At 40.8% G+C, this 26440-nt stretch overlaps 1 protein-coding gene across 1 annotated transcript in view; it reads left to right on the top strand.

Annotated features, from left to right (window-relative positions):
* Positions 1-26440, top strand: part of LOC144889390 (intermembrane lipid transfer protein VPS13D-like) — a gene marked incomplete at its 3' end in the record, with an annotated part of 36663 nt that overhangs the window by 5338 nt on the left and 4885 nt on the right. Inside the window, exons 4-9 of the mRNA XM_078769616.1 lie at positions 2035-2245; positions 2364-2539; positions 4216-4296; positions 14035-14301; positions 16647-16773; positions 16884-17026. Coding sequence (XP_078625742.1) covers positions 2035-2245; positions 2364-2539; positions 4216-4296; positions 14035-14301; positions 16647-16773; positions 16884-17026 — 1005 coding nt within the window. The remainder of the gene's footprint in view (positions 1-2034; positions 2246-2363; positions 2540-4215; positions 4297-14034; positions 14302-16646; positions 16774-16883; positions 17027-26440) is intronic.

Raw genomic sequence — 26440 nt, 5'->3', positions numbered from 1 at the left:
GATGTGGGTTGGGCAGCAGAGAAAATAAATGAATATCAGGTTAGAGGGGAGGAGATCAAACAAGGAAATAGGCCTGAGTATCTGGGTGGAACAGTGAGCAGGGATGGTAAGTTAGAGGCAGAGGTGTAGAGGAGGATTCAGGTGGGTGTGAATGCGTGGAGGATGGTGGAAGGAGCAATGGCAGACAGTAAGATATCAAGGAGATTGAAAGGAAAGGTTATGATGTGTGCGTAACACCAGCATACCTTTATGGTCTGGAGACTGTGGCAGTGACAGAGACAACAACAGAGGCTGCAGGTTTGCGAGAACAATTGGGTCAGTACGATTGAGGAAGGGAAGAGGATGGATAGAAGGAGAATGGATGAACTGAGGGAGGAGATTGGTGTGCAGATGAGCTTGATGGGGAGATTGTTGAAATGGTGGCTGAGATGGGCTGGACATTTGGTGCGGATGGGGGAAGAGAGAATGGCAAAGAGAGTGGATAGGTGGAGGGATGGAAGGATTGTGTGAAGAGGGATATCGCGATATCAGTAAGGTGGGTGTGGTTGTAGGATGGAGAGAGTTGGTTGAGGACAGAGGGGAGTGGAGGAGGATCATGGTCAAGGCAGGACAGCAGCTTGGTGCCATATGATTAAGAAAGATAAACGACAAGTGCCATTCCAGTTGAACTTGTTTTGATTTGATAATTGTTAAAATATTATGTTTAACATTTTAAGGACTATATTCTTGTATGAAATTGGTGGGGTTTTTTGCACATTAAATATCTCATTGGCAATTAACTTGTGCATTCCAAAGAAGTTGTATTTTGTAGGTTTGACCACCCTGTCGTTTGTCTTTCTTAATCCTTCATATTGTTAACAAGACAGAGCAAGGTGCATTCCAGTTTTTGTTCAAAAGTGGATTAACCTCATCTCTCAATCATAGTCTGCTCATAAGGCACCAAAAACATACAACATCCATGTACATCTTGACATGTAAATGGTTTCTGCTAGATAGGTGCCTCAAAACTTCAATGTGCAAAATTGTCACCAGCGAGTGCAGTCTAGTAAGGAGTTGCTAGAGTTCTTCATTGCAAATCCAAAATAGTTTTTATCATTTCTTGATACTAGTTCACCTGAGACTAGGACTGAATCAATGCAGTGGAAGGACCAAGCATCTCCACACCAAAGGGTATTCTGCACCCACTCCTCAGCTGGTAAGACTGTGGCCAGCATTTCCTGGGTTTGATCACATGCCGTACAAAACTACGGTCTTGTTCAATATCATGGTGATTTTCTGGTCCGACTGCATGAAACTATCTCCAAAATCTGTCGGTGGATGTTTACATTTGGCATTCTGCTGCTGCAAGACAATGCGACACTTCACAAAGCCAGAGTTCCACAGGCCATCATTTGCCAGTGTGGTTTCAAAAAGTTTAATCAACCACACTACATGTCAGACATGATGCTGGGTAACTATTATTTGTTCAGACGTCTGAAGTCTGATTTGCGTTGAAAATGGTTTCAAACCCATGATTCTTTGAAGACCACCATTGACGGGTGGTTATTATCAGGGCATTGCGAGTTTGATGAGCATTGAAACGTATCTCTTTTTTTCGATTTATCCGAGTTTCAACCTATTTTTGAATGCCCCTCATATCTGATCATGGCTTTTAGGGTCTGTTCCATGTATGACTTGTTGACTTTTTTCATATCAGAAAGCAACATGTTGTCCTTTAAGAAGTACTTCTGTTTTTCATTTGATATCTGTCTTCTCTTACAGGAAGGAGTCCATCCTTTTTCTGTTGTGTATATATGGCCTTCCTAGTTCCTGCTACCCGAAGAACGCTCTTTGGTGGTAGTGCTTGATTTTAGCAGAAAATGGATTTTTTTGTCTGAATTTTCTGAATTCGAGTTTCAGTCCTAACCTCTAACGTTAATTTAAGCTCGAGTCTTGTCTTTGATAGGGGGAGGGGTACTCGGCACTGCATAGGGCATAAAACAATGCAGTGAGTATTCTCTAAGAGTCTAACATTTTAATTTCTCTTCCTTCCAGAACCAGTGGTTTTATCCCCGATTTCCCCTGGAACCTTCCTTCCTGTGCCTCTCAACCTGACAAAGTGGCGCCTCCAAGCACGGCCACCCAGCCATGGCTTGCTCTTTTGTCGGCCACCTGTCCATTGGGTCGTGGCAGGAAATGATGGAGATGTGTCTGCAGGTCAACGTGAATGCCTTGCATTGCCCGGGTCAAATTCTCCTCCATTCAGGTTATTGCCAGGAGATTTGGTTATTTGCTGGTCGTTCTCATATTTAAATTGTGATTTTATTATATTCATTGTTTAGCTCGAGTCCAAACCCAGCTGTTTATCCAACAATCATTTTCAGGTTCTGCGTTGCTGTAGAAAACCTTGGTTTTCCCAACAGCAACTCTGATGAAGGACTTTCAAGGAAGAGTAAAAGCAAGGTCACTTCATTTCCTTTGGCTGGTCACCTAATCCATCTGCTGCCCACCATGACCATTTGCAATCTACTTCCATGTGATCTGTCATACTACATTAAAGGTCCGTAGTTCTTGCAGTTGGTTGGGCTTGTTGGCCTGTTGGTTAGCTGCGCCTTTTTCTAAATAGATAATCCCAACTGGCTTGACCCAATGTTAATATACATATACCACACCACCTCCTCACTTAATACTCCGCTACCGCATTTTAAGGAAATAAATCCATGGATGCTTTCCTTGCTCACTAGCTGTCATTTGTGTGGAGTTTATTCCCTCAGTCAGTCTGTGTGTGTGTGTGTGTGTGTGTGTGTGTGTGTGTGTGTCTCATCCATAACTCCAGAACCATGAAACCTAGCATCCTCAAACTTTGCATGCATATTAATCGAACTCCAAGGGGGTGCATGAATGAAAACTGGGTGTTTGTGTGTGTGTTTAAACACCCTTTTTGACGATCATTAACTGGCTTATTTAATTAAAGCAAAAACATGCTTTATCCTTGGTCAGCCTGCTGTCCCCTCACAGGGGTCTTTAGCATTTTCAGCATGCTCAAAATGCCTTACCTCGGAAAAAAAAAATCTGTGAAAATCCGTTCATTTTTTAAATTAATTTACGGCATGGAGTGATCTTACATGGTGCATGTTGTAGGCTTTGCCCACTGTTAGGCCATACCATTTTCTGCTCATCGAGGTGTCTAAATTATTTTTTGTTTAGAGTTGTGGATATCATCACATGCCTGAAGTTATAAGCTATTGGATTATGTAAGGATTGTCGATGCATGGCTGCTAAATCTCAGTTTATGATTTTGTCAAGGATTTCCTTTGGTGTAAATGTGGTTTTTGCTTTGAACAACCTCACACCCTCATTTTAACATTGATTTGATTTCCGTTTTCATTTCTGGTAGTTGTTGAGATAGATAAACCCTCAATGGAAACAAAATGTGTGAAAATCCGTTTACTTTTGATTGATTTACCTCATTGAGTGACTTTACATTGGTGCAATGCTAAAATGTTCTTCATGCTCTTTGTATAGGCCTTGCCTCTTACCTTTCTCTTTCCCCTCCTCTCCCATATTTCCTCCCTCCACCCCACCTCCCACCTACTCCACTTCTCGCCCCCCCACCTCCCTTCCTACCTCTTCATTCTCCCACCCCTCCCTGCACCCTTCCTCCCACCCACCTCTCTCCCCTCCCCTCCACAACGCCTCATCCCTCCTCCCCCTCCTCTCTTAATATTCCCGTCATGAAGTGACTTTTCGTTGCCCGGCAACACCGGGTATCTTTGCTGATATCTAAATATGAACTCTTAAATGCATTGGTGGCCGTAAACCTATATGCCATACCAGCACTTACTGGCTACTGCAAAGGTCCTCACCAACACGGGGTGCCCACCATGCTGTTTAAGAGGTGCTGGCATTGCCACAAAGCCTTTTAAAGCCTGTAGGTTGACTGATACTTCTGCTGGCACTGTAGCAGCTGACACTGCATGGTAGCAGTCCTTGGTTCAGTGTCTTTCATAGACTCGAGCTAAGCTGGGATATATACACATTATCGTGTGTTGCCCGAAAGTGAGCGCCTATTGTGTGCGTTTGTACGTACGTGTGGATACGTACTTGTGCATGCACACGCATCGGTGTGTGTACACCGTTGTATTACACTTTGTGCACATACACAGTAGCTTATTTTTAAAAACGAGCGAATTTCATGGGATTAATTTGATTTATTTATGATGCTTTGCTTTATAGGAACATCTACAACTGGTGTGATTGGACCAGGACAAAAGAGTTTCCTGCAATCAGCTGATCTGACAAAGGATATTGAACTCGGTATTTCTTTCTATGTATTCTTTTTCTGTGATTCTGGTATTCCTCCACCTCTATACTGTCAATGTTTTTTTTTGATAAATTTGTCTTGTTTTCTGATATTAATAATGGAAAGCAATTATGTCCATGCATTCTGTTTGTAAATTATTGTCTCATCACATCGTATTCTTTCCTGTAATGAGGGTGCAAGCTGCTTTTGGAGATTACACAACGACATATTTGTGCAAATATAATTTTGGATGAAATAAATGTTGTGCTTGGCAGTGTTTTTAGTTTGATTTGAGGCTATTAGTGGAGGTTGTCCATCAATCGCATTCAGAACACGGATACTAAAACATATATGGATACTCGCAGTGTATATATACTGTATATATTTACAGTTGTGGCCAAATATATTGGCCCCCTTGCACTTTTTTCAAATACCTCACAATTTTCTCTAAAAAGAAGTTGAAATTGACAAAAGTATTTCGTCTCCACAATTCTTTATTTCCCTGTTAATATTACAGAACTTTTGTTTTTGATTCATAACTTAATATATCCTTTTAAATCAGAAAATAAAAAGAAATGGCATTGACAAAATTATTGACACCCTAGAGTTAATATTTGGTAGCACGACCTTTGGACAAAATAACTGCAGTCATGTGCTTTCTATAGCCATGAATGAGCTTCCTCCACCTCTATACTGGCAGTTTGACCCACTCTTCTTGTGCAAACTCCTCCAGTTCTCCCAGATTTGAAGGGTGCTTTCTCCCAACTGCTGTTTTCAGATCTCCCCACAGGTGTTCAATGGGATTTATATCTGGACTCATTGCTGGCCACTTCAGAACAGTCCAGCGTTTTGTCTTGAACCATTCCTGGGTGCTTTTTGAAGCATGTTTGGGGTCGTTGTTCTGCTGCAAGACCCATGACCTTTGACAGAGACCCAGGTTTCTGACACTGGGTTGAACATTGCACTCCAAAATGCCTTTGTATTCTCCTGATTTCATGATGCCAAGCACACATTCAAGGCACCCAGTGCCAGAGGCAGCACAGCAACCCCAAAACATCACTGAACCTCCTCCATGTTTGACTGTAGGGAAGGTGTTCTTTTCTTTGAAGGCTTCATTTTGTTTTCTGTAAACATAGAGATGATGTGCTTTATGAAAAAGCTCTAATTATGGCCTCATCTGTCCACAGGACATTCTCCCAGAAGGATTCTCGCTTGTTCAGGTGTGTTTTGGCAAACCCCAGTCGGGCTTTCTTGTCTAACTCAGCAGTGGGGTCCTCCTAGGTTTCCTACCATAGAACCCCCTTTCATTGAGTTGGTGATGGATGGTGCTGGTTGAAACTGTCATACGTTGTTTCTGAAGGTCAGCTTGAATCTGTTTGGCAGTTGATGAAGGTGCTTGTCTGCACCATTCAAACAATCCTTCGCTGCAATCTTCGATCAAGTTTTCTCTTGCGGCCACATTCAGGGAGGTTGGCTACAGTGCCATGTGCCTTAAACTTCCTGATAACATTGCGAACGGTGGACACAGAAACATCAACGTCTCTGGAGATGGACTTGCAGGCTTGAGATTGTCCATGTTTGGCTACAATCTTGTTTTTGACCTCCTCAGACAATTCCCTGGTTTTCTTTCTTTTCTCCATGTTCATTGACCTCCCTTTGTGATGCACACAGAATGACACAAAACAGCAGAATGACTCCTTTTCTCTATTCAAACTGGTTGAATGAGTCACCACCCCTCAGCCCAAATTTGGCTAAGGGGTATTGTCGTCACGGGCGTCGTCCGGGCGTCCGTCAACTTTTGGTTTCCGTCAATTTCAAGGAGAACGACTTGTCCGATTAAATCCATTTTTGCAGTGTGTGTTGGGGTTGAGTGTAGGAAGGTTCCTTTCGAAAATGGGTGAGCTGCAATTTTTTAATATGGCTGCCACGGCAGCCATCCGGTCGTCCGTCAACTTTTGGTTTCAGTCAATTTCGAGCATAACGGCTTGTCCAATTAATCCATTTTTGCAGTGTGTGTTGGGGTTGAGTAGAGGAAGGTTCTTTTTGAAAATGGGCGCGCTGCGATTTTCAATATGGCCGCCACGGCAGCCATCTTGAAATTGGTTTCCGTCAATTTCGAGCAGAATGGCTTGTCCGATTAAATCATTTTTGCAGTGTCTGTTGGGGTTGAGTAGAGGAGGGTTCATGGGCGTGCTGCGATTTTCAATATGGCCGCCACGGCAGCCATCTTGAAATTGGTTTCTGTCAATTTCGAGCAGAACGGCTTGTCCGATTAAATCCATTTTTGCAGTGTGTGTTGGGGTTGAGTAGAGGAGGGTTCATGGGCGTGCTGCGATTTTCAATATGGCCGCCACGGCAGCCATCTTGAAATTGGTTTCCATCAATTTCAAGCAGAACTGCTTGTCCGATTCAATCCATTTTTGCAGTGTGTGTTGGGGTTGAGTTAGAGGAAGGTTCCTTTCGAAAATGGGTGCACTGCGATTTTCAATATGGCCACCACGGCAGCCATCTTGAAATTGGTTTCCACCATGCATGGGCTGAGGGGTTACGCCCGCTTTGCGGTGCTATTTTTTTTATATTGCAGGCACCTGCAACTCACAACAGGTGAGTTCAATTTCAAAGTGAAGGAGAATCACCTGCTTGAAATCTAATTATTTCTAACAAGTTCTAAAAGGTGCCAATAATATTGTCCGGGTCATTTTCGGATTTCTGTGTGGAATAAGCTAAGATTTAGTAATTTTTTTCAGCTTTTTTTTGTTTTGTTCCACTGCAAACCAAAGATACATACAGTCACATGAAAAAGTAAGTACACCCCATCGAAAGTTTTGACTTTTTAAACATATTTCAACATACAGCTATTTGATCTTCATTTCAACAATATTGACTAATAAAGGTGATATAATATAACAAATATCATGAAACTTTACATTTTGTAGTCCATTGTATAATTTAAATAAACATAAATGCAAATTTCGCATGTGGAAAAAGTAAGTACACCCTTGGCTCTAATAGGTGGTATTGCCGATTGTAACTCGTGCACTTTGACATCTGCCCATTTGGCAGAAACAACCTCAAGTAGGCGTTTCTTATAACTGTCTGCCAGTCTCTGACATCGACTGGGAGAAATTTTTGCCCACTCCTCCATGCAGAATTATTTCAGCTGTGCGATGTTTGAGGGGTTTCTTGCATGCACAGCTCGTTTCAAATCCCCCCACAACATCTCTATGGGATTTAGATCCGGGCTTTGACTTGGCCATTCCAGAACCCTCCATTTCTTTCTTTTCAGCCATTCCTTGGTGGATTTACTGGTATGTTTAGGGTTATTGTCATGTTGCAAGGTCCACCTTCGGTTGAGCTTCAACACTCCGACAGATGGCCTCACATTATCCTCAAGCACCCTCTGGTACAATGAAGAATTCATCGTGGATTCTATAATGGTGAGCCGCCCAGGCCCTGATGCAGCAAAACTGCCCCAAACCATAATATTTCCACCACCATGCTTTACAGTTGGTATCAGGTTCTTGTGGTCAAATGCTGTCTTTGGTTTTCGCCAAACATGTCTTCTGGTACTGTGGCCAAATAGCTCTACCTTTGACTCATCTGTCCAGAGCACATTGTTCCAGAAGTGCTGGTCTTTGCCTAGGTGTTCATTGGCAAACTTTAGTCTTGCCCTGATGTTCTTTCTGGACAGCAAAGGTTTCCTCCTGGCATACCTCCCATGTAGATCAAATTTGTGCAGCCTCTTTCTCATGGTGGACTCGTGCACTTTGACATCAACAGTGACAAGAGCTACCTGTAGGTCCCGTGATGACATTCTGGGATTCTTACAGACTTCTTTCAGCATCTTCCGGTCTGCTCTCGGGCTAAACTTGCTGGGGCGGCCTGGCCTGAACAAGTTGGCAGTTGTTTGGAATCTTCTCCACTTGTAGATGATCTTCTGGACAGTAGAATGATTGATTTCAAATTGTTTGGAGATCATTTTAAATCTCTTCCCATACTCGTAGGCATCTATAACCTTCTCTCTGAAGGCCTCAGAGAGCTCTTTTGATCTCGGCATGGTGACGCCGCACACTTCAACAACAAAGAGCAAACCAAACTAAATGTCTGAGGTTTAAATACGACAGGTTCCTCCAAGATCCTCTCTAACGATGTTCTAATCATTTGCACCTCATCTGGTGCACCTGATTCTAATTTTAGATATTTGAAGTAGTGATAAATGTACTTACTTTTTCCACATGTGAAATTTGCATTTATGTTTATTTAAATTATACAATGGACTCCAAAATGTAAATGCTTCATGATATTTGTTGTTATATCACCTTTATCTATCAATATTGTTGAAAGGAAGATCAAATAGCTGTATGTTGAAATATGTTGAAAAAGTCAAAACTTTACATGGGGTGTACTTACTTTTTCACGTGACTGTGTATATATATATATATATATATATATATATATATATATATATATATATATATATATATATATATATATATATATATATATATGTATATGTATATATATATATATATATATATATATACATACGTACATACATACATACACACACACACGCACACACGCACACACACACACGCACACACACACACACATACATACATACATACATACATACATACTTCAGACCCCTTCACTTTCTTCATATTTTGTTATGTTGCAGACTTATGCTGAAATCGTTTAAATTCATTTTTTCCCTCATCAATCTACACTCAATACCCCGTAATGACAAAGAGAAAACAGGTTTCTATAAAGTTTTGCAAATTTATTAGAAAGAAACAACTGAAATATCACATTTACATAAGTATTCAGACCCTTTGCTATGACACTTGAAATTTAGCTCAGGTGCCTCCCATTTCTCTTGATCATCTTTGAGATGTTTCTACACCTTGACTGGAGTCCACCTGTGGTAAATTCAATTGATTGGACATGATTAGGAAAGGCACACACCTGTCTTTATAAGGTCTCACAGCTGACAATACATATCAGAGCAAAAACCAAGCCATGAGGTCGAAGGAACTGCCTGCAGAGCTCAGAGACAGGATTGTGTCGAGGCACAGATCTGGGGAAGCCTACAAAAAATTTCTGCTGCATTTGAGGTTCCCAAGAGCACAGTGGCCTCCATAATTCTTAAATGGAAGAAGTTTGGAACAACCAGGACTCTTCCTCGAGCTGGCCGCCCGGCCAAACTGAGCAATCGGGGGAGAAGGGCCTTGGTAAGAGAGGTGACCAAGAACCCGATGGTCACTCTTGCTGAGCTCCAGAGGTCCTGTGTGGAGATGGGAGAAACTTCCAGAAGGACAACCATCACTGCAACACTCCACCGATCTGGGCTTCATGGCAGAGTGGCCAGACGGAAGCCAAACAGTTCAATCTTGGTTTCATCAGACCACAGAATCTTGTTTCTCACAGTCTGCCGAGTCTTATACATATGCACTAGCAGTGTTCGACGGGGGCTCGTAAATGCTGCATCTGAAATGAGCAATTTTTTTGGAGTGTGTATTGGTAGAAACAGGAGTTCATTGTAAATATTCAGTGAGCAGATATTGCAATGGGTACACCTGGTCACCTCGACAACCCCGTTCCATTCCACCAGCGAATATTTACAATCCATGCTCATTGTACATCTGAAGTACTAGTTTGGAGTGAGGGTGATATTGTGAAAGTTCGGCTGGGAAATGGATTTTGGCACGTTTTGGGCCTTCTGCCCGACGGAAGATCACCGAACTTCTTTCCATGCCAACCGACCACCTACAGGCACCTATCGCTCTCCACATCGCTTTCTCCAGCCCCCAACCTCCCCCCTCTCTTTATACTCCCCATAGCTTTGCTTTCGGCAATTTCCATTCGGTATTTCTCACAGCATTTCATTCTGGTTTCCCATTTGATGATCCATAGATCAGTACTTTCAGTTTCACTTTTCAACATCGGTTTGGCTTTGAGATATCAGATTTGATTCGTCATTGCAACTTGTGATGCGGCACGAATAGTGCATGGAAAAGGTCATCAATGCCATTTTTGGAAGAATCGTTTTCAATATTCTATTGGGTTTAAAGGATCCTAAAGGGGTCTAAAGTGTTTCAATGGTCTCAGGCTCTTAAAAAGGCTTAATGGAGTCTAAATGGATTTAAGGGTGAAAGAGCAAAAGGGATCTAAAATGTCCAAAGGGTCTTAAAGTGTTCAAATGGTCTTAAATTGTCCAAAGCGTCTGAAAAGTCTATAAGTTTGAAAAGTGTCGAAGAATATGTATTTTTCTTTAAAGATTAATGTTTTTGTCATCTTTTTCGTTTTACGTCATTTAACTTGTATATTTCCATTGATTAGCCAATCCATTTTGTTGTTGTTGATGATTGTCACTGCCTTTGATTATGCACATGAAGCATCTTGTTTTATTTATCTAGTGCCTGGTACCATTTATGTTATGTGGCGTCACAAAGTATTATTGTGCTTGATAACCTCTGAATTTTTAACTTATGTATTTTGTTTTCCTCATAATGTCTGAAGGCAGAAACACGACGCATTTGGTTGTCATTTCATTTTAACCTTAAAGGTCCACAGCATCAGAAATTAAAAATAAAATTTGATGTTATAATATTGGGTTTTTTTTTTGTTTGTTTTTTTTGCATACAGAATCGAGGCTCGTGTAAGAGCCAACACATTGAACACGAAAAACATGCACAGACACACAAAACATGCAATGAAGGGAGGGGGAGAGAGGGAAGCACACAGGCACAACAACATCAGAGAACAGGGACACCGGTAGATCTGTGGAAGGGGGAGGGCTGGGGGAGGAGGGAGGGGTACAGGGTACAAAGCAAATTAACACTTCTGGGAACCCAAGAAAAGAAGTTTGGGATTCAAAGAGGTGGATTTGGGGCATTTTATTGCGGCGTAGAAAAGATCAAGGTTTTGGATGGGGGAAGATAAGAGATGGTGGTGAACAGCTGTTTTAAAGACCTGGAGGGAGGAGAGGGATTGAAGAGAGTGTGGGAGTTTGGTCCAGAGGCGGGAGAAAAGGGGAATGAAAGAGTGAAGGTGAGCAGAGAGTCTTCATTTTGGCAGTTTCACCAGAAGAGGGTTGCTGGAAGATCTTAATGTGTCCTGCAGGAATATTTGGGGGACAGAGCATAGACAGCGCAGGGGGAGCAAGGCCGGAGAGGAGTTGGTGGAAGACAGAAAGACCACCTACCTGCCTGCGGTGAGTAAGTGAAAGGCCTTCGGAAATAGCTTCATCGCGGGAGATTCCAATGATTCTGAAAGCTTTGGTTTCAACCGTGTGAAGCCGAGCTAGGTGTGAGGCAGGAGCACCAGCCCAGAGTGGAGAGCAGTATTCCATTGAGCTGTGGATGAAAGCTTTGTATTAGTCAGGTTCACTATGTCAATAAATTATATTTCGTTCAAAATCATGGTAGATTAGCAAACCTATACATTTTTGGAAAGGTTATAGCATAAGGAAACTAAAAATCAATGTTTAGATTTGGAGAGATACCTGTATGGCGGCCATTTTGGATTTGCAAAATGGCCACAGTAAAATACATATTTTGTTCTATTTCTGCCTCTAATTACCCTAAAAACTTTAAAAAATATACTAAACCTATATTTTCAGGGACAAGGAATCCAATGAAAGTATCAAATTAGTGCTATGGGGAATGGTAAGACACGAATCAAAGGTTTTGAATTGCAAAATACTGTCTTTATATTCACGATAAGTTGTAATCAAATACATGTTATCATTTTGTACAGGCAGTTAATAACATCAAAATGTGTCACAATACTTCATATCACCAAACATACACAGGCAGTCAGCAAAATCATATATACACATGCAGTCAGTATAACTTCACATCTACACAGGCAGTCAATGACAAAATATACACAGGCAGTCAATGGCATCAAACATACACGATTACAGAATATACCATTTAGAGTTCGTCTTGACTGTCCTGTGTGTCGTATCCGACAATATAGTCCGCATCGTTTTCACAGTCCGTTCCACACAAGCAAAGGTCGGTCAAATTGATTGGCAAATCGAATTGGTCGAATAGTCGATCGAATCGAATTCGATGAATCAAATCGAATCGAATCGATAGAATTGGTCGAATGGTCGATCGAAGCGATTGGTCGAATGGTCGAATGGTCGATCGAAGCGATTGGTCGAATGGTCGAATTGGTCGAATGGAATTGGTCGATTGGTCGAATTGGTCGAATCGAATTGGTCGGAATTGGCAAATGTAAACATTGATTTTCAGATTTTCCATGTAATAACGTTTCCAAAAAGGTATAGGTTTGCTAATCTACCATGATTTTGAACGAAAAAACATAGTGAACCTGACTATATGTGGTGAGGAGCTCAGAAGTGCCCAGAAAGAACTTCGCACGACGGAGTAAGTAACGACGGAGTTTGTGAGTAATAAACAAAAAACTGAACATGGTTTTTAATTTCCAATAATCTTTGGGGTGTTAAAAGTTTAAAAGGCCGCTGTAAATTCTAGAAAACCTCCATGGGCATTTCGTCCTGTGTGACGTCATCACCAGTGCGATTGTTTCAGCATGCAAGCAATAATGGCAACACGACTCGCTTCAGACTCGTCAGAAAGTGAATTTGATGAAGAATTTTGTGATCAAGAATCCTCAGATTACGACTATAGTCAATATCATGATGTAGATGGTAGAAGGTGCTGTCAGACCATACATGTATGAACCCGAGGTGGGTATCGGGGATGACATTGTTCATGAAATACCTGGCGTTCACAACAATCAGGACGACGTCGAAGAATGACTTGGTAATAACAACAGGTAAATGGTAAATCATAGAGCTAGAATGTGGTAAATGTGGAGTTTCGTGGTATTTTGATGGAACACTTCTCTGTAATTCTTGTAGTAATGAGAAATGGGATCATTTAAAAGCAAAAGGTTATACAATTGTCGATACCAGAGGCATGGCTTATTACTATACTGAATGGGACTATCCTCACACTCTACATGTGGTGAGTGATGTACAGCAGGTTAACTCACACTGATTGAACATAACTGTGCAGCCACTAGGGCAACTGTATGCTACTTACCCTCTGTTTCTGGTGCTTTTCTGTCCTTTTTGTTCTTTTCCATTAGATTACAATGATTTCTAATTTTTGTGGGGATCACGTCGGATTTCAGTGGCTTCAATTTTTTTTAGTTGATGATGCGTTTACGGTGTTTCAATGTAAAGAGAGTATGTAGGCCGTGCGTAAACACAAGTCCGGAAGCAAAAGTGTTTTGAAGAAGACGTAGTGGGTCACGTGATAATAACGTAATCCCATCAGCGTTTTTTCAGGGCGGGGGCAATCGAGTGTACAATGACACCAAAAAAAACCCATTTAATTATCGTTTCAAAATATTTATTCAAGAAAAAAACAATGATTATGTATTCGGTGAAGCCATATTTATTCATTGAACAACACATTCATTTCTGATTCTGTGGACCTTTAAGGGCCAAGATGTGGGAAGGAAGTGTATTCTTTTGACAAGCCTTTTGAGACCAGGTTCTTTGGTTTTTAAAACTGAAGTATCAGTTTCACTTTGTTTGCTTGGATATCCTTATTTTATTGCTGAAAATGTGCTTCTCACCAAAGAGAAATGTTTAATAATGAAGCTTAAAATGCTGGCTTGCACACTTCCTCTTATGGGATGTTATCTTGATATGTAATTCATGGAGTGACCTCTTCCACCCTATTTCACACATCCATTCTTCATAGGGATTCTGCTGGACAATTTTCCAAGCTGCAAGGAGGTTCTCGTCCCAGTTCATACTGCTGGTATAGGAAGTAGTGGTGGCAGCAACATTGCCAGTGGTGGTGGTGGTAGTTCTCTGGTGGATGTGCGGCGTTCTGGCTATTCGCTGGGTCTGCGTTTGCAAGACACAGCACACCGCTCACTTACCCTCATTGTACATCTTGCCTTCCCTGTTGAAGGAGTTCTTCATGCTGCCATCTGCGCTTCCTATTGGCTTATTAACAAAACGGGTAGGTATCCATTGCCTCTTATTCATGTGAGCAATAACATTGGATAAAGCGAGACATTTGACTAAACGAGAAGTATTTAAATTATGGCACATTTGCCTAAGCCTAAGCAGGTGGGGTTTAAGGGACAGACTGAGTTATATTTACCTCTTAGTCAGGTTCACTATGTTTTTTCGTTCAAAATTTTGGTAGATTAGCAAAGCTATACATTTTTGGAATATTCAGAGCATGAGGAATCCAAAAATTAATGTTTACATTTGCGTAGACACCTTTGCGAAAATGACCCTCAGGACAGTGATGAAGATCTGTAAAAACATATTCCTGAACGGTGTAGACCTCGTAGATCCTGTGTATAGGACTTATAGTTCAATCTGATACTACCTATAACTTCCTATAACAACCTATAACTTCAAAGGACTTGCAATATCATGTATTATGTAATACAGTTATATCACAAATATCAAGACAATGGTTTTCAATTACCTTTGTTTGTTGCTTTTCTATAATCCTGAGCACTAATTTGAGGCCTTTATTGGATTCCTTGACCCAGAAAACATAGGATTCGCATATTTAGTTAAGTCTCTGGGTTGACTTGAAGCCGAGATCGCGCAAAATATGTATTTTATGGCGGCCATTTTCAAAATCCAAAATGGCGGCCATGCAGGTGTTTGTGCAAATGCCAACATTGATTTTCAGATTCTCCATGCTCTGAAAATTACAAAAATGTACAGGTTTGCTAATCCCAAAATTTTGAAAGAAATTATATTTGTTAACATAGTGAACCTGACTATCTTCATCACTGTCCTGAGTGTCATTTTCGCAAAGGTGTCTACGCAAATGTAAACATTAATTTTTGGATTCCTCATGCTCTGAATATTCCAAAAATGTATAGTTTTGCTAATCTACCAAAATTTTGAACGAAATTATATTTGTTAACATAGTGAACCTGACTATCTGCCACCGAAGGTGGACTGAGGTTATGTCTGTCTGTTTGTCTAGCTGTCTGTCTGTCCATGAACAGGATATCTAAAAACGTTGTGGATGGATTCGGACGAAATTTGGTGGAGAGGTCGGGTGCTTGACAATAACAAATTTATTCGATTTTGGTGAAGATCCGGATCTGGATCCAGATACTAGAATATTTAAAGTGATTCTTCACCATTGAGAGATAGGGCAAAAACGCCATATAGCATGATATCTCAAAAGGTTAATGACCGATTCAGACGAAACTTGGTGGACATGATGATGGGTACGTGACGAGGAAGGATTGATTCAATTTTGATGAAGATCTGAATCCGGATCTGGATACGAGAATTTTTGAAGTGATTTTTCACCATTCAGTGATGGGGCTGAAAGTGGTATACAGCAGAGCACAATATTTACCTCTGCCACCAAAGGTGGGCAGAGGTTATGTTTTTGCTCTTGTCTCTGTCTGTCTTTCTGTGAACAGGATATCTCAAAAAGTTGTGGACTTTTTGGTGGGTTGTGGAAAACAATGTTTTGTTTTTCCTCGCATTTGAAGGTTTATAAGGGATTATTGTATTCATTAATAAATCAGTTATATCACTCCAGAAGAAACTGGGACGACACAGTATGGACGACATTGCACGACGCAGTACTGCATGGATAGATTATCGTCGAGGTGGACTGAGCATTTCGGTTGCCTCTAAACAGTCAACTTACACTTTGTATATGGTGCCAATCAATTGTGCAAATACAATGAAAGGATAGATAGAGATGAATAGATAGATAGATGACCAAGATGAAGACCAAGACGACAAAGAACACAACTAAGACGTATGCGCCAACACCTTGCAATTCGAACCTCTGTGATTGTAAGTGAATAATTTTTGAGGTACGGTACTTACAGTACATATAATTCAGCTTTATTGACTTTGTTTCATATTCTTACATTATAAAGATAGTTTATCTTTTTTTATTTAATTTTGATGTGGAGGTGTGCTGACGTGGTTTATTATTTATTTCTCCTTATGAAGTCATTGATAGCAACATTATAAAGTTGCTGTCGAGGAACTCCTGCAGATAGGAGGGTTAGGAAAATTACATGAATTTGAGACCATCTTGTGATATTTTCAATACATCAGTGTTCAGAGTTGCAGCTGGAATCCTTGAAAATGGGAAGCATCTGTTTCACCAGCACATGGCTATTTATAGCAGAATTGCTGTAATGTTATTATACTTGCAATCTTTATAGATGTATTTTTGTTTAACTTGACCTCTGTGTATCCCTTTATCGTACTGGTGAAGTCTTTCTTTGCTAATGACTTCCATCTTGTTGTTATTGACACTAATGCTCTTTTTGTCATCATTACTGCTGCACTCTGCAGGGATCCCACTGATCTTCCGGCAAGAAAACTCTTCAGCAGATGCAGCGGGGCAATTTGAGGAACATGAAATGGCAAGGAGTCTAACTCCACTGGTTTTCAGCTACAGTGACCGGGACCTGCCCAGTCTGTATGTTGAACAAAGATGCTGCTGATGATGATGGAGATGATTGATAAGAGTATCGGACATGTTAAAGGCAGCTCGTATGAAATTGTAATGTTAAAAATGTCCTCTTTCAGGTGCACGATGCGTGTAGGAAGAGGATATCACCCAAATGGCTCTCCAGGCTGGTGTCAGGCATTCTCTATGGAGGGGGGCTCAGGTGTGCGTGCTGTGCAGGTCGTCCAGCCAGGAAACCGACCTGGTCTAGTCTACAATATTGGTATATCTTTTTTTCATCTCAATCATATTTATCCTGCACCGTATATACTCGAGTATAAGTTGAGTTTTTGAGGTGATTTTCATGGCCTAAATTTCGGGGGTCATCTTATGCACGAGTAATGATTTGTCATAAATGATTCTGCAGGTCGTAAACAAGGAAAACAAGCGTTACGCCTCGGTCCCCCGTCGGGGAAGTGATGTGAGTTGACAAAGTGGAAGACGCAGAAAACATGCTATGATATTATATTTCGCTCACAAGGTTCAGACATACATGGAGGCGGCCATCTTGGATTTTGACGTGGCGACCCAATTTTCAATGGCGTTCTTCCTTATGCCGAGATACACCCACACACCAAATTAGAAGTTGGTACTTCGCTTATTTTTCAAGATATTCATCTCACAAGGTTCAGACATACATGGCGGTGGCCATCTTGAATTTTGATGTGGCGACCCAATTTTCAATAGCGTTCTTCCTTGTGCCGAGATACACCCACACACCAAATTAGAAGTTGGTACTTCGCTTATTTTTCAAGATATTCATCTCACAAGGTTCAGACATACATGGCGGTGGCCATCTTGAATTTTGACGTGGCGACCCAATTTTCAATAGCGTTCTTCCTTGTGCCGAGATACACCCACACACCAGATTAGAAGTTGGTACTTCGCTTATTTTTCAAGATATTCATCTCACAAGGTTCAGACATACATGGCGGCAGCCATCTTGGATTTTGATGTGGCGACCCAATTTTAAACAGCGTTCTTCCTTCTGACTAGATACACCCACACACCAGATTAGAAGTTGGTACTTCGCTTATTTTTCAATCTATTTCGCTCACAAGGTTCAGACATATATATGGTGGTGGCCATCTTGGATTTTGACGTGGCGACCCAATTTTCAATAGCCTTCCTCCTTATGCCGAGATACACCCACACACCAAATTAGAAGTTGGTACTTCGCTTATTTTTCAAGATATTCATCTCACAAGGTTCAGACATACATGGCGGTGGCCATCTTGAATTTTGACTTGGCGACCCAATTTTCAATAGCGTTCTTCCTTGTGCCGAGATACACCCACACACCAGATTAGAAGTTGGTACTTCGCTTATTTTTCAAGATATTCATCTCACAAGGTTCAGTCAGACATACATGGCGGCAGCCATCTTGGATTTTGACGTGGCGACCCAATTTTAAACAGCGTTCTTCCTTCTGACTAGATACACCCACACACCAGATTAGAAGTTGGTACTTCGCTTATTTTTCAATCTATTTCGCTCACAAGGTTCAGACATATATATGGTGGTGGCCATCTTGGATTTTGACGTGGCGACCCAATTTTCAATAGCCTTCTTCCTTATGCCGAGATACACCCACACACCAAATTAGAAGTTGGTACTTCGCTTATTTTTCAATCTATTTCGCTCACAAGGTTCAGACATATATATGGTGGTGGCCATCTTGGATTTTGACGTGGCGACCCAATTTTCAATAGCCTTCTTCCTTATGCCGAGATACACCCACACACCAGATTAGAAGTTGGTACTTCGCTTATTTTTCAATCTATTTCGCTCACAAGGTTCAGACATATATATGGTGGTGGCCATCTTGGATTTTGACGTGGCGACCCAATTTACAATAGCCTTCTTCCTTATGCCGAGATACACCCACACACCAAATTAGAAGTTGGTACTTCGCTTATTTTTCAAGATATTCATCTCACAAGGTTCAGACATACATGGCGGTGGCCATCTTGAATTTTGACGTGGCGACCCAATTTTCAATAGCGTTCTTCCTTGTGCCGAGATACACCCACACACCAGATTAGAAGTTGGTACTTCGCTTATTTTTCAAGATATTCATCTCACAAGGTTCAGACATACATGGCGGCAGCCATCTTGGATTTTGACGTGGCGACCCAATTTTAAACAGCGTTCTTCCTTCTGACTAGATACACCCACACACCAGATTAGAAGTAGGTACTTCGCTTATTTTTCAAGATATTTCGTTCACAAGGTTCAGACATATATATGGTGGCGGCCATCTTGGATTTTGACGTGGCGACCCAATTTTAAACAGCGTTCTTCCTTCTGACTAGATACACCCACACACCAAATTAGAAGTTGGTACTTCGCTTATTTTTCAAGATATTCATCTCACAAGGTTCAGACATACATGGCGGTGGCCATCTTGGATTTTGACGTGGTGACCCAATTTTCAATAGCGTTCTTCCTTATGCCGAGATACACCCACACACCAGATTAGAAGTTGGTACTTCGCTTATTTTTCAAGATATTCAGCTCACAAGGTTCAGACATACATGGCATCAGACATACATGGCGGCGGCCATCTTGGATTTTGACGTGGGTTGCACCCACACACCAAATTCGAATGCGGTCCTTCACTTACGCAGCATGCACGCACGCACGCGTGCACGCAGGCCCGCACGCACACACGCACACACGGACGTATGGACGGACAGAAGGACAGAAGGAAGGACGGACGGACGGACGGACACACGGACGGAGGGGAAAACCATAGTCCCCCTTTCGCTCCGCTGTGCGACGGGGGACAATAAATCGTTGGAAACAGTCTGGGTAGGTCAAAAATGACAAATGAAATCAGAAATTACCGAAATTGAGTTTATAAAATTTATTTACAACTTTGTTGCAACTTTATTTTCTCAGTCTCACATGATAAAATGAATGATAAAACATACAACAGGACAACGGCCACATTCTCGCCTTCCCTCGGTTGGCACATTTCTTCTTAGGCATGGTTTGCAGTTTGGTTTCAATCTTCCTCCAATCTCGAACCATCTTTTTTGAGATCCCGAACTCTCGTGCAGCAGCACAGTTATTTGTCTTTTTCGCATAGTCGACGGCTTTCAGCTTGAACTGAGCAGTGTATTCCGATCGCTCGGCCTCTTGACAGGTTATGATTTCTAACCTGACAGGCAGGGTCTTCATGGCAAAACCGGATCTTTATGCTTTTATGCCCCCTAGGGCGTCAAAGCATAAATATGTTTGTTAGTGTTACTTTAATGAGTGGGCAACTTTAATTATACTATTATACAACAGTGTTATTTTATTATTAAAACTATTATAATTACCATTAGTAATAATAAATTAATACTATTAAATACGGTAAAATACATTCGGATTCATTTTTAATAAGGAAGTGAGTCTTGATCCGCGACAGAGACTAGTACCCGTAAAATAACTCGGACACCACTTCCTGGTTCGTGATTCCTAGAAATGCCTAGTCCTGCGCACACTGGCGATGTTTCTAGTCTTGCTTGTTGGTTGGCTCGCGTGCAAAGCATGTACTTTGGAAATATGTTAGGTAAAAAACTGGGGCCATCTTGTACACGGGATATATGAAAAATAGCCGAATTTTTCGGCAAAAAGTTGGGGTCGACTTGTACATGGGATTGTCTTGTACTCGAGTAAATACGGTATATGTCTTTACTTGCATATTATGGTTTGGAGTTGGCCTATTTGGCCTTCAGATGTGAACATAAATCTCAAGATGCTGTGATTGCAGTTTTGAAACTATTTTCTATTAATGGATCCATTGGTTATCCAAGTACTATCATGTAATGTACAATTGTCCTCATGTGTACATACTTTGTGTACACACTCCTGGATCCTTAGTCACTGTTGGATATATATATATACACATACACATACACATACACATACACATACACACACACACGTGAAAAAGTAAGTACACCCCATGTAAAGTTTTGACTTTTTCAACATATTTCAACATCCAGCTATTTGATCTTCATTTCAACAATATTGATAGATAAGGGTGATATAATATAACAAATATCATGAAACATTTACATTTTGTAGTCCATTGTACAATTTAAATACACACAAATGCAAATTTTGCATGTGGAAAAAGTAAGTACACCCTTGGCTCTAATAGGTGGTATTGCCCCCTTTCGCAGAAACAACCTCAAGTAGGCGTTTCTTATAACTGTCTACCAGTCTCTGACATCGACTGGGAGAAATTTTTGCCCACTCCTCCATGCAGAATTATTTCAGCTGTGCGATGTTTGAGGGGTTTCTTGTATGCACAGCTCATTTCAAATCCCCCCACAACATCTCGATGGGATTTAGATCCGGGCTTTGACTTGGTCATTCCAGAACCCTCCATTTCTTTCTTTTCAGCCATTCCTTGGTGGATTTACTGGTATGTTTAGGGTCATTGTCATGTTTCAAGGTCCACCCTCGGTTGAGCTTCAACTTTCCGACAGATGGCCTCACATTGTCCTCAAGCACCCTCTGGTACAATGAAGAATTCATAGTGGATTATATGATGGTGAGCTGCCCAGACCCTGATGCAGCAAAGCTGCCCCAAACCATAATATTTCCACCACCATGCTTTACAGTTGGTATCAGGTTCTTGTGGTCAAATGCTGTCTTTGGTTTTCGCCAAACATGTCTTCTGGTACTGTGGCCAAATAGCTCTACCTTTGACTCATCTGTCCAGAGCACAATGTTCCAGAAGTGCTGGTCTTTGCCTAGGTGTTCATTGGCAAACTTTAGTCTTGCCTGATGTTCTTTCTGGACAGCAAAGTTTCCTCCTGGCACACCTCCCATGTAGATCAATTTTGTGCAGCCTCTTTCTAATGGTAGACTCGTGCACTTTGACATCAACAGTGGCAAGAGCTACCTGTAGGTCCCGTGATGACATTCTGGGGTTCTTCGAGACTTCTTTCAGCATCTTGCGGTCTGCCCTCGGGCTGAACTTGCTGGGGTGGCCTGGCCTGAACAAGTTGGCAGTTGTTTGGAATCTTCTCCACTTGTAGATGATCTTCCGGACAGTCGAATGATTGATTTCAAATTGTTTGGAGATCTTTTTAAATCCCTTCCCAGACTCGTAGGCATCTATAACCTTCTTTCTGAAGGCCTCAGAGAGCTCTTTTGATCTCGGCATGGTGACGCCACACACTTCAACAACAAAGAGCAAACCAAACTAAATGTCTGAGGTTTAAATGAGACAGGTTCCTCCAAGATCCTCTCTAACGATGTTCTAATCATTTGCACCTAAGCTGGTGCACCTGTTTCTAATTTTAGATATTTGAAGTAGTGATAAATGTAGGGGTGTACTTACTTTTTCCACATGCGAAATTTGCATTTATGTTTATTTAAATCATACAATGGACTACAAAATGTAAATGTTTCATGATATTTGTTATATTATATCACCTTTATCTATCAATATTGTTGAAATGAAGATCAAATAGCTGTATGTTGAAATATGTTGAAAAAGTCAAAACTTTACATGGGGTGTACTTACTTTTTCACGTGACTGTACATGTACATATATATATATATATATATATATATATATATATATATATATATACGTATGTGTGTGTGTGTGTGTGTACATATATATATATATATATATATATATATATATATATATAGATATAGATATATACAGATATATATATATATAGATACATACCCGGAGACTCAATAGCTCAGTGGGCTGTCACCGCGTAAGTGATGAGGGTCCCGGGACCCGGGTGGAGTCAGAATTTTTTCACACAAGCCCCACGCAGGAATTTACTTCCTGTTTCTTAAATTGTTAGATGAGTTCATCTTCCATACACTATCACACACTTACATACACATGCATACACTCACATCTGGGGTCTGCCTAGCAGGCACGAAAGACATCGGCCATTATAAAGCTCGCAGTGTGAGTGTGAGAAATCTCTGAGGATATCCCGGAGACCCAATAGCTCAGTGGGCTGTCACTGCGTAAGTGATGAGGTTCGTGGGTTCGAGTCCCTGGTTGAGTCAATTTTTTTCACACTAGCCCCACACAGGAATTTACTTCCTGTTTCTTAAATCATATATATATACACACACACACACACAGTCGTGGCCAAAATATTGGCACTCTTGCACTTTTTTTCAAATAATGCACCATTTCTTCCAGAAAATTGTTGAAATTACAAAAAATTTTGGTATCCACTGATGTATTTCTTTGGTTTGCAGTGGAGCAAAATAAAAAAAGCTGACATAATTACTAAATCTTATCTTATTCCACACAGAAATGCTAAAATGGCCCTGACAATATTATTGGCACCTTTCAGAAGTTGTTAGAAATAATTAGATTTCAAGCAGGTAATTCCCCTTTACTTTGGCATTAAACTGACCTGTGGTGAGTTGGAGGTACCTGCAATATAAAAATCACTCATTCAACCAGTTTGAACAGAGAAAAGGAGTCATTCTGCTGTTTTGTGTCACTGTGTGTACCAATGAGCATGGAGCAAAGAAAGAAAACCAGAGAATTGTCTGAGGAGGTCAGACACAAGATTATAGCCAAGCAAGGACAATCTCAAGGCTACAAGTCCATCTCCAGAGACCTTGATGTTCCTGTATCCAACATACGCAATGTTATCAGGAAGTCTAAGGCCCATGGCACTGTAGCCAACCTCCCCGGATGTGGCCGCAAGAGAAAGCTTGATCGAAGATTGCAGCGAAGGATTGTTAGAATGGTGGAGAAAGTGCCTCGATCAACTGCCAAGCAGATTCAAGCTGACCTTCAGACACAATGTACAACAGTTTCAACTCGCACCATCCGTCGCCAACACAATGAAAGGGGGTTTTATGGCAGGAGACGCAGGAGGATCCCACTGCTGAGAGAGAGACATAAGGAAGCCGATGGAGTTTGCCAAAACACACCTGAACAAGCCAAAATCCTTCTGGGAGAATGTTCTATGGACAGATGAGTCCAAAATTAGAGCTTTTTGGTAAAGCACACATCTGTATGTTTAGAGAAAACAAAATGAAGCCTTCAAAGAAAAGAACACCTTCCCTACAGTCAAACATGGAAGAGGTTCAGTGATGTTTTGGGGTTGCTGTGCTGCCTCTGGCACTGGGTGCCTTGAATGTGTGCATGGCATCATGAAATGAGATTACCAAGGCATTTTGTGGTGCAATGTTCAACCCAGTGTCAGAAAGCTGGGTCTCCGTCGAAGGTCATGGGCCTTGCAGCAGGACAATGACCGCAACACACTTCAAAAAGCACCCAAGAATGGTTCATGACAAAACGTTGGATTGTTTTGAAGTGGCCAGCAATGAGTCCAGATCTTAATCCCATTGAACACCTGTGGGGAGATTTTAAAACAGCAGTTGGGAGAAGGCACCCTTCAAATCTGGGAGAACTGGAGCAGTTTGCACAAGAAGAGTGGGCCAAACTGCCAGTAGAGTGGTGCAGGAAGTTCATTCATGACTGTCGGAAGTGGTTGACTGCAATTATTTTGTCCAAAGGCAAATATTAAGTCGAAGGTGTCAATAATTTTGTCAATGCCATTTCTTTTAATTTTCTGACTTAAAAGGATATATTAAGTTCTGAATAAAAAACAAAGGTTCTGTAATATTAACAGTAAAATAAGGAAATGTGGAGACAAAATACTTTGTCAATTTCAACTTATTTTTATAGAAAATTATGAGTTTAAAAAAAAGTGCAATGGTGCCAATATTTTTCGACTATATATATATATATATATATATGTATATATATATATATATATATAATATATATATATATATATATATATATACATACATACATACATACATACATACATACATACATACATACATACATACATACATACATATATATATATATGTACATACACACACACACACTATATATATATATATATATGTACATACACACACACACACACTATATATATATATATATATATATATATATATATGTACATACACACACACACACACTATATATATATATGTACATACACACACACACACACTATATATATATATATATATATATATATATATATATATATATATATACATACATACATACATATATATATGAAAATGTAAACCACTGTTCAAAAGTTTTAGAACACCTCAATTTTTCCAATTTTTATTGAAATTTACGCAGTTTAATGTCCAATGAATAACCTGAAATGGTACAAAGGGAAGCAGTAAACTGCTCGAGGTTAAAAAAAAAAAAGGCTTAGGTTAGGAAAAACGGGAAAATAATGCAAATTGCGCAGTTGTATTGTAAAAAAATGGCCTTCTTCAGGGAACAAGTAATGGGTTAACAACTTGCAGCTGTTCTGCAGCAATGTAAATAAATTAAACCTTGAAAGTTGATGCAAACAATTCCTACAGGCGTCCCAACCTCTGCTGATTACTTGATTACAACCCCCCTGTCTGTATAAAGCAGTATTGGAACAAACTGTTATTACACCCTCTGAAGCATTATTTGGACAATATTGCACTGCAGGAAGTAGTATATTGGAAACTGGAGGAAACTCTGACAGGAAGAGGTCTGGCAGACCCAAAGCTACAACAGAATCGGAAGACAAATTTCTGAGAGTCAACAGCTTGCGTGATAGGCGGCTCACAGGACAACAGGTTCAAGCACAGCTTAACACTGGTCGAAGTAAGCACGTCTCAGTTTCAACTGTGAAGAGAAGACTTCAAGCTGCAGGCTTGACAGGTCGAGTGGCAGTAAGAAAGCCATTGCTAAGATGGCAAAATAAGAAAAAGAGGCTTGCCTGGGCCATGAACCACCGCCAGTGGACTAATGAAGACTGGAAGAAGGTCTTATGGACCGATGAATCAAAATTTGAAATCTTTGGTTCATAACGCAGGGTTTTTGTACGCCGTCGAGTAGGCAAAAGGATGGTTCCTCAGTGTGTGACACTAACTGTGAAACGTGGAGGAGGAAGCGTGATGGTCTGGGGCTCTTTTGCTGGATCCAGAGTCGGCGACTTGCACAGAGTGACTGGCACCCTGAACCAAAAGGGCTACCACAGCATTTTGCAGCGCCATGCAATACCCTCTGGTGTATGCCTAGTTGGTCAGGGGTTCATCCTACAGCAAGATAATGACCCTAAACAGTCCAGACTATGTCAAAACTACCTTCGAGGAAAAGAACAAGATGGTAGGCTTCAAATCATGGAATGGCCAGCACAGTCTCCAGACTTAAACCCCATTGAGCTGGTTTCGGATGAACTGGACAGAAGGGTGAAAGCAAAGCAACCTACAAGTGCAACACATTTGTGGGAACTTCTGCAACAGTGTTGGGAAGAATTTCCCGAATAATAATTGATTTCCTTTGTAGAAAGAATGCCACGAGTATGTTCGGCAGTTATATCGGCAAAAGGTGGCTACCTTGCTGAGTCAAAAATTTAAATTAAATTTTGTGAAACAAAATGATTATATGATTTCTTTATTATCTCCAATTGTTTATTTGTTCTATGCTTAATTTCAGAGTACATTCAGAAATTAAACTGCGTAAATTTCAATAAAAACTAGAAAAATTGAGTTGTTCTAAAAGTTTTGACCGGTAGTGTGTATAATTTCAAAACACACCTGGTCACAAGTGTGC

Source organism: Myxine glutinosa, unplaced genomic scaffold, assembly GCF_964187855.1.
Source record: "Myxine glutinosa unplaced genomic scaffold, kmMyxGlut1.1 SCAFFOLD_3460, whole genome shotgun sequence".
Taxonomy (NCBI): domain Eukaryota; kingdom Metazoa; phylum Chordata; class Myxini; order Myxiniformes; family Myxinidae; genus Myxine; species Myxine glutinosa.
Note: the sequence above shows the minus strand (reverse complement) of the source record. Positions and strands in the feature narration are given on the sequence as shown.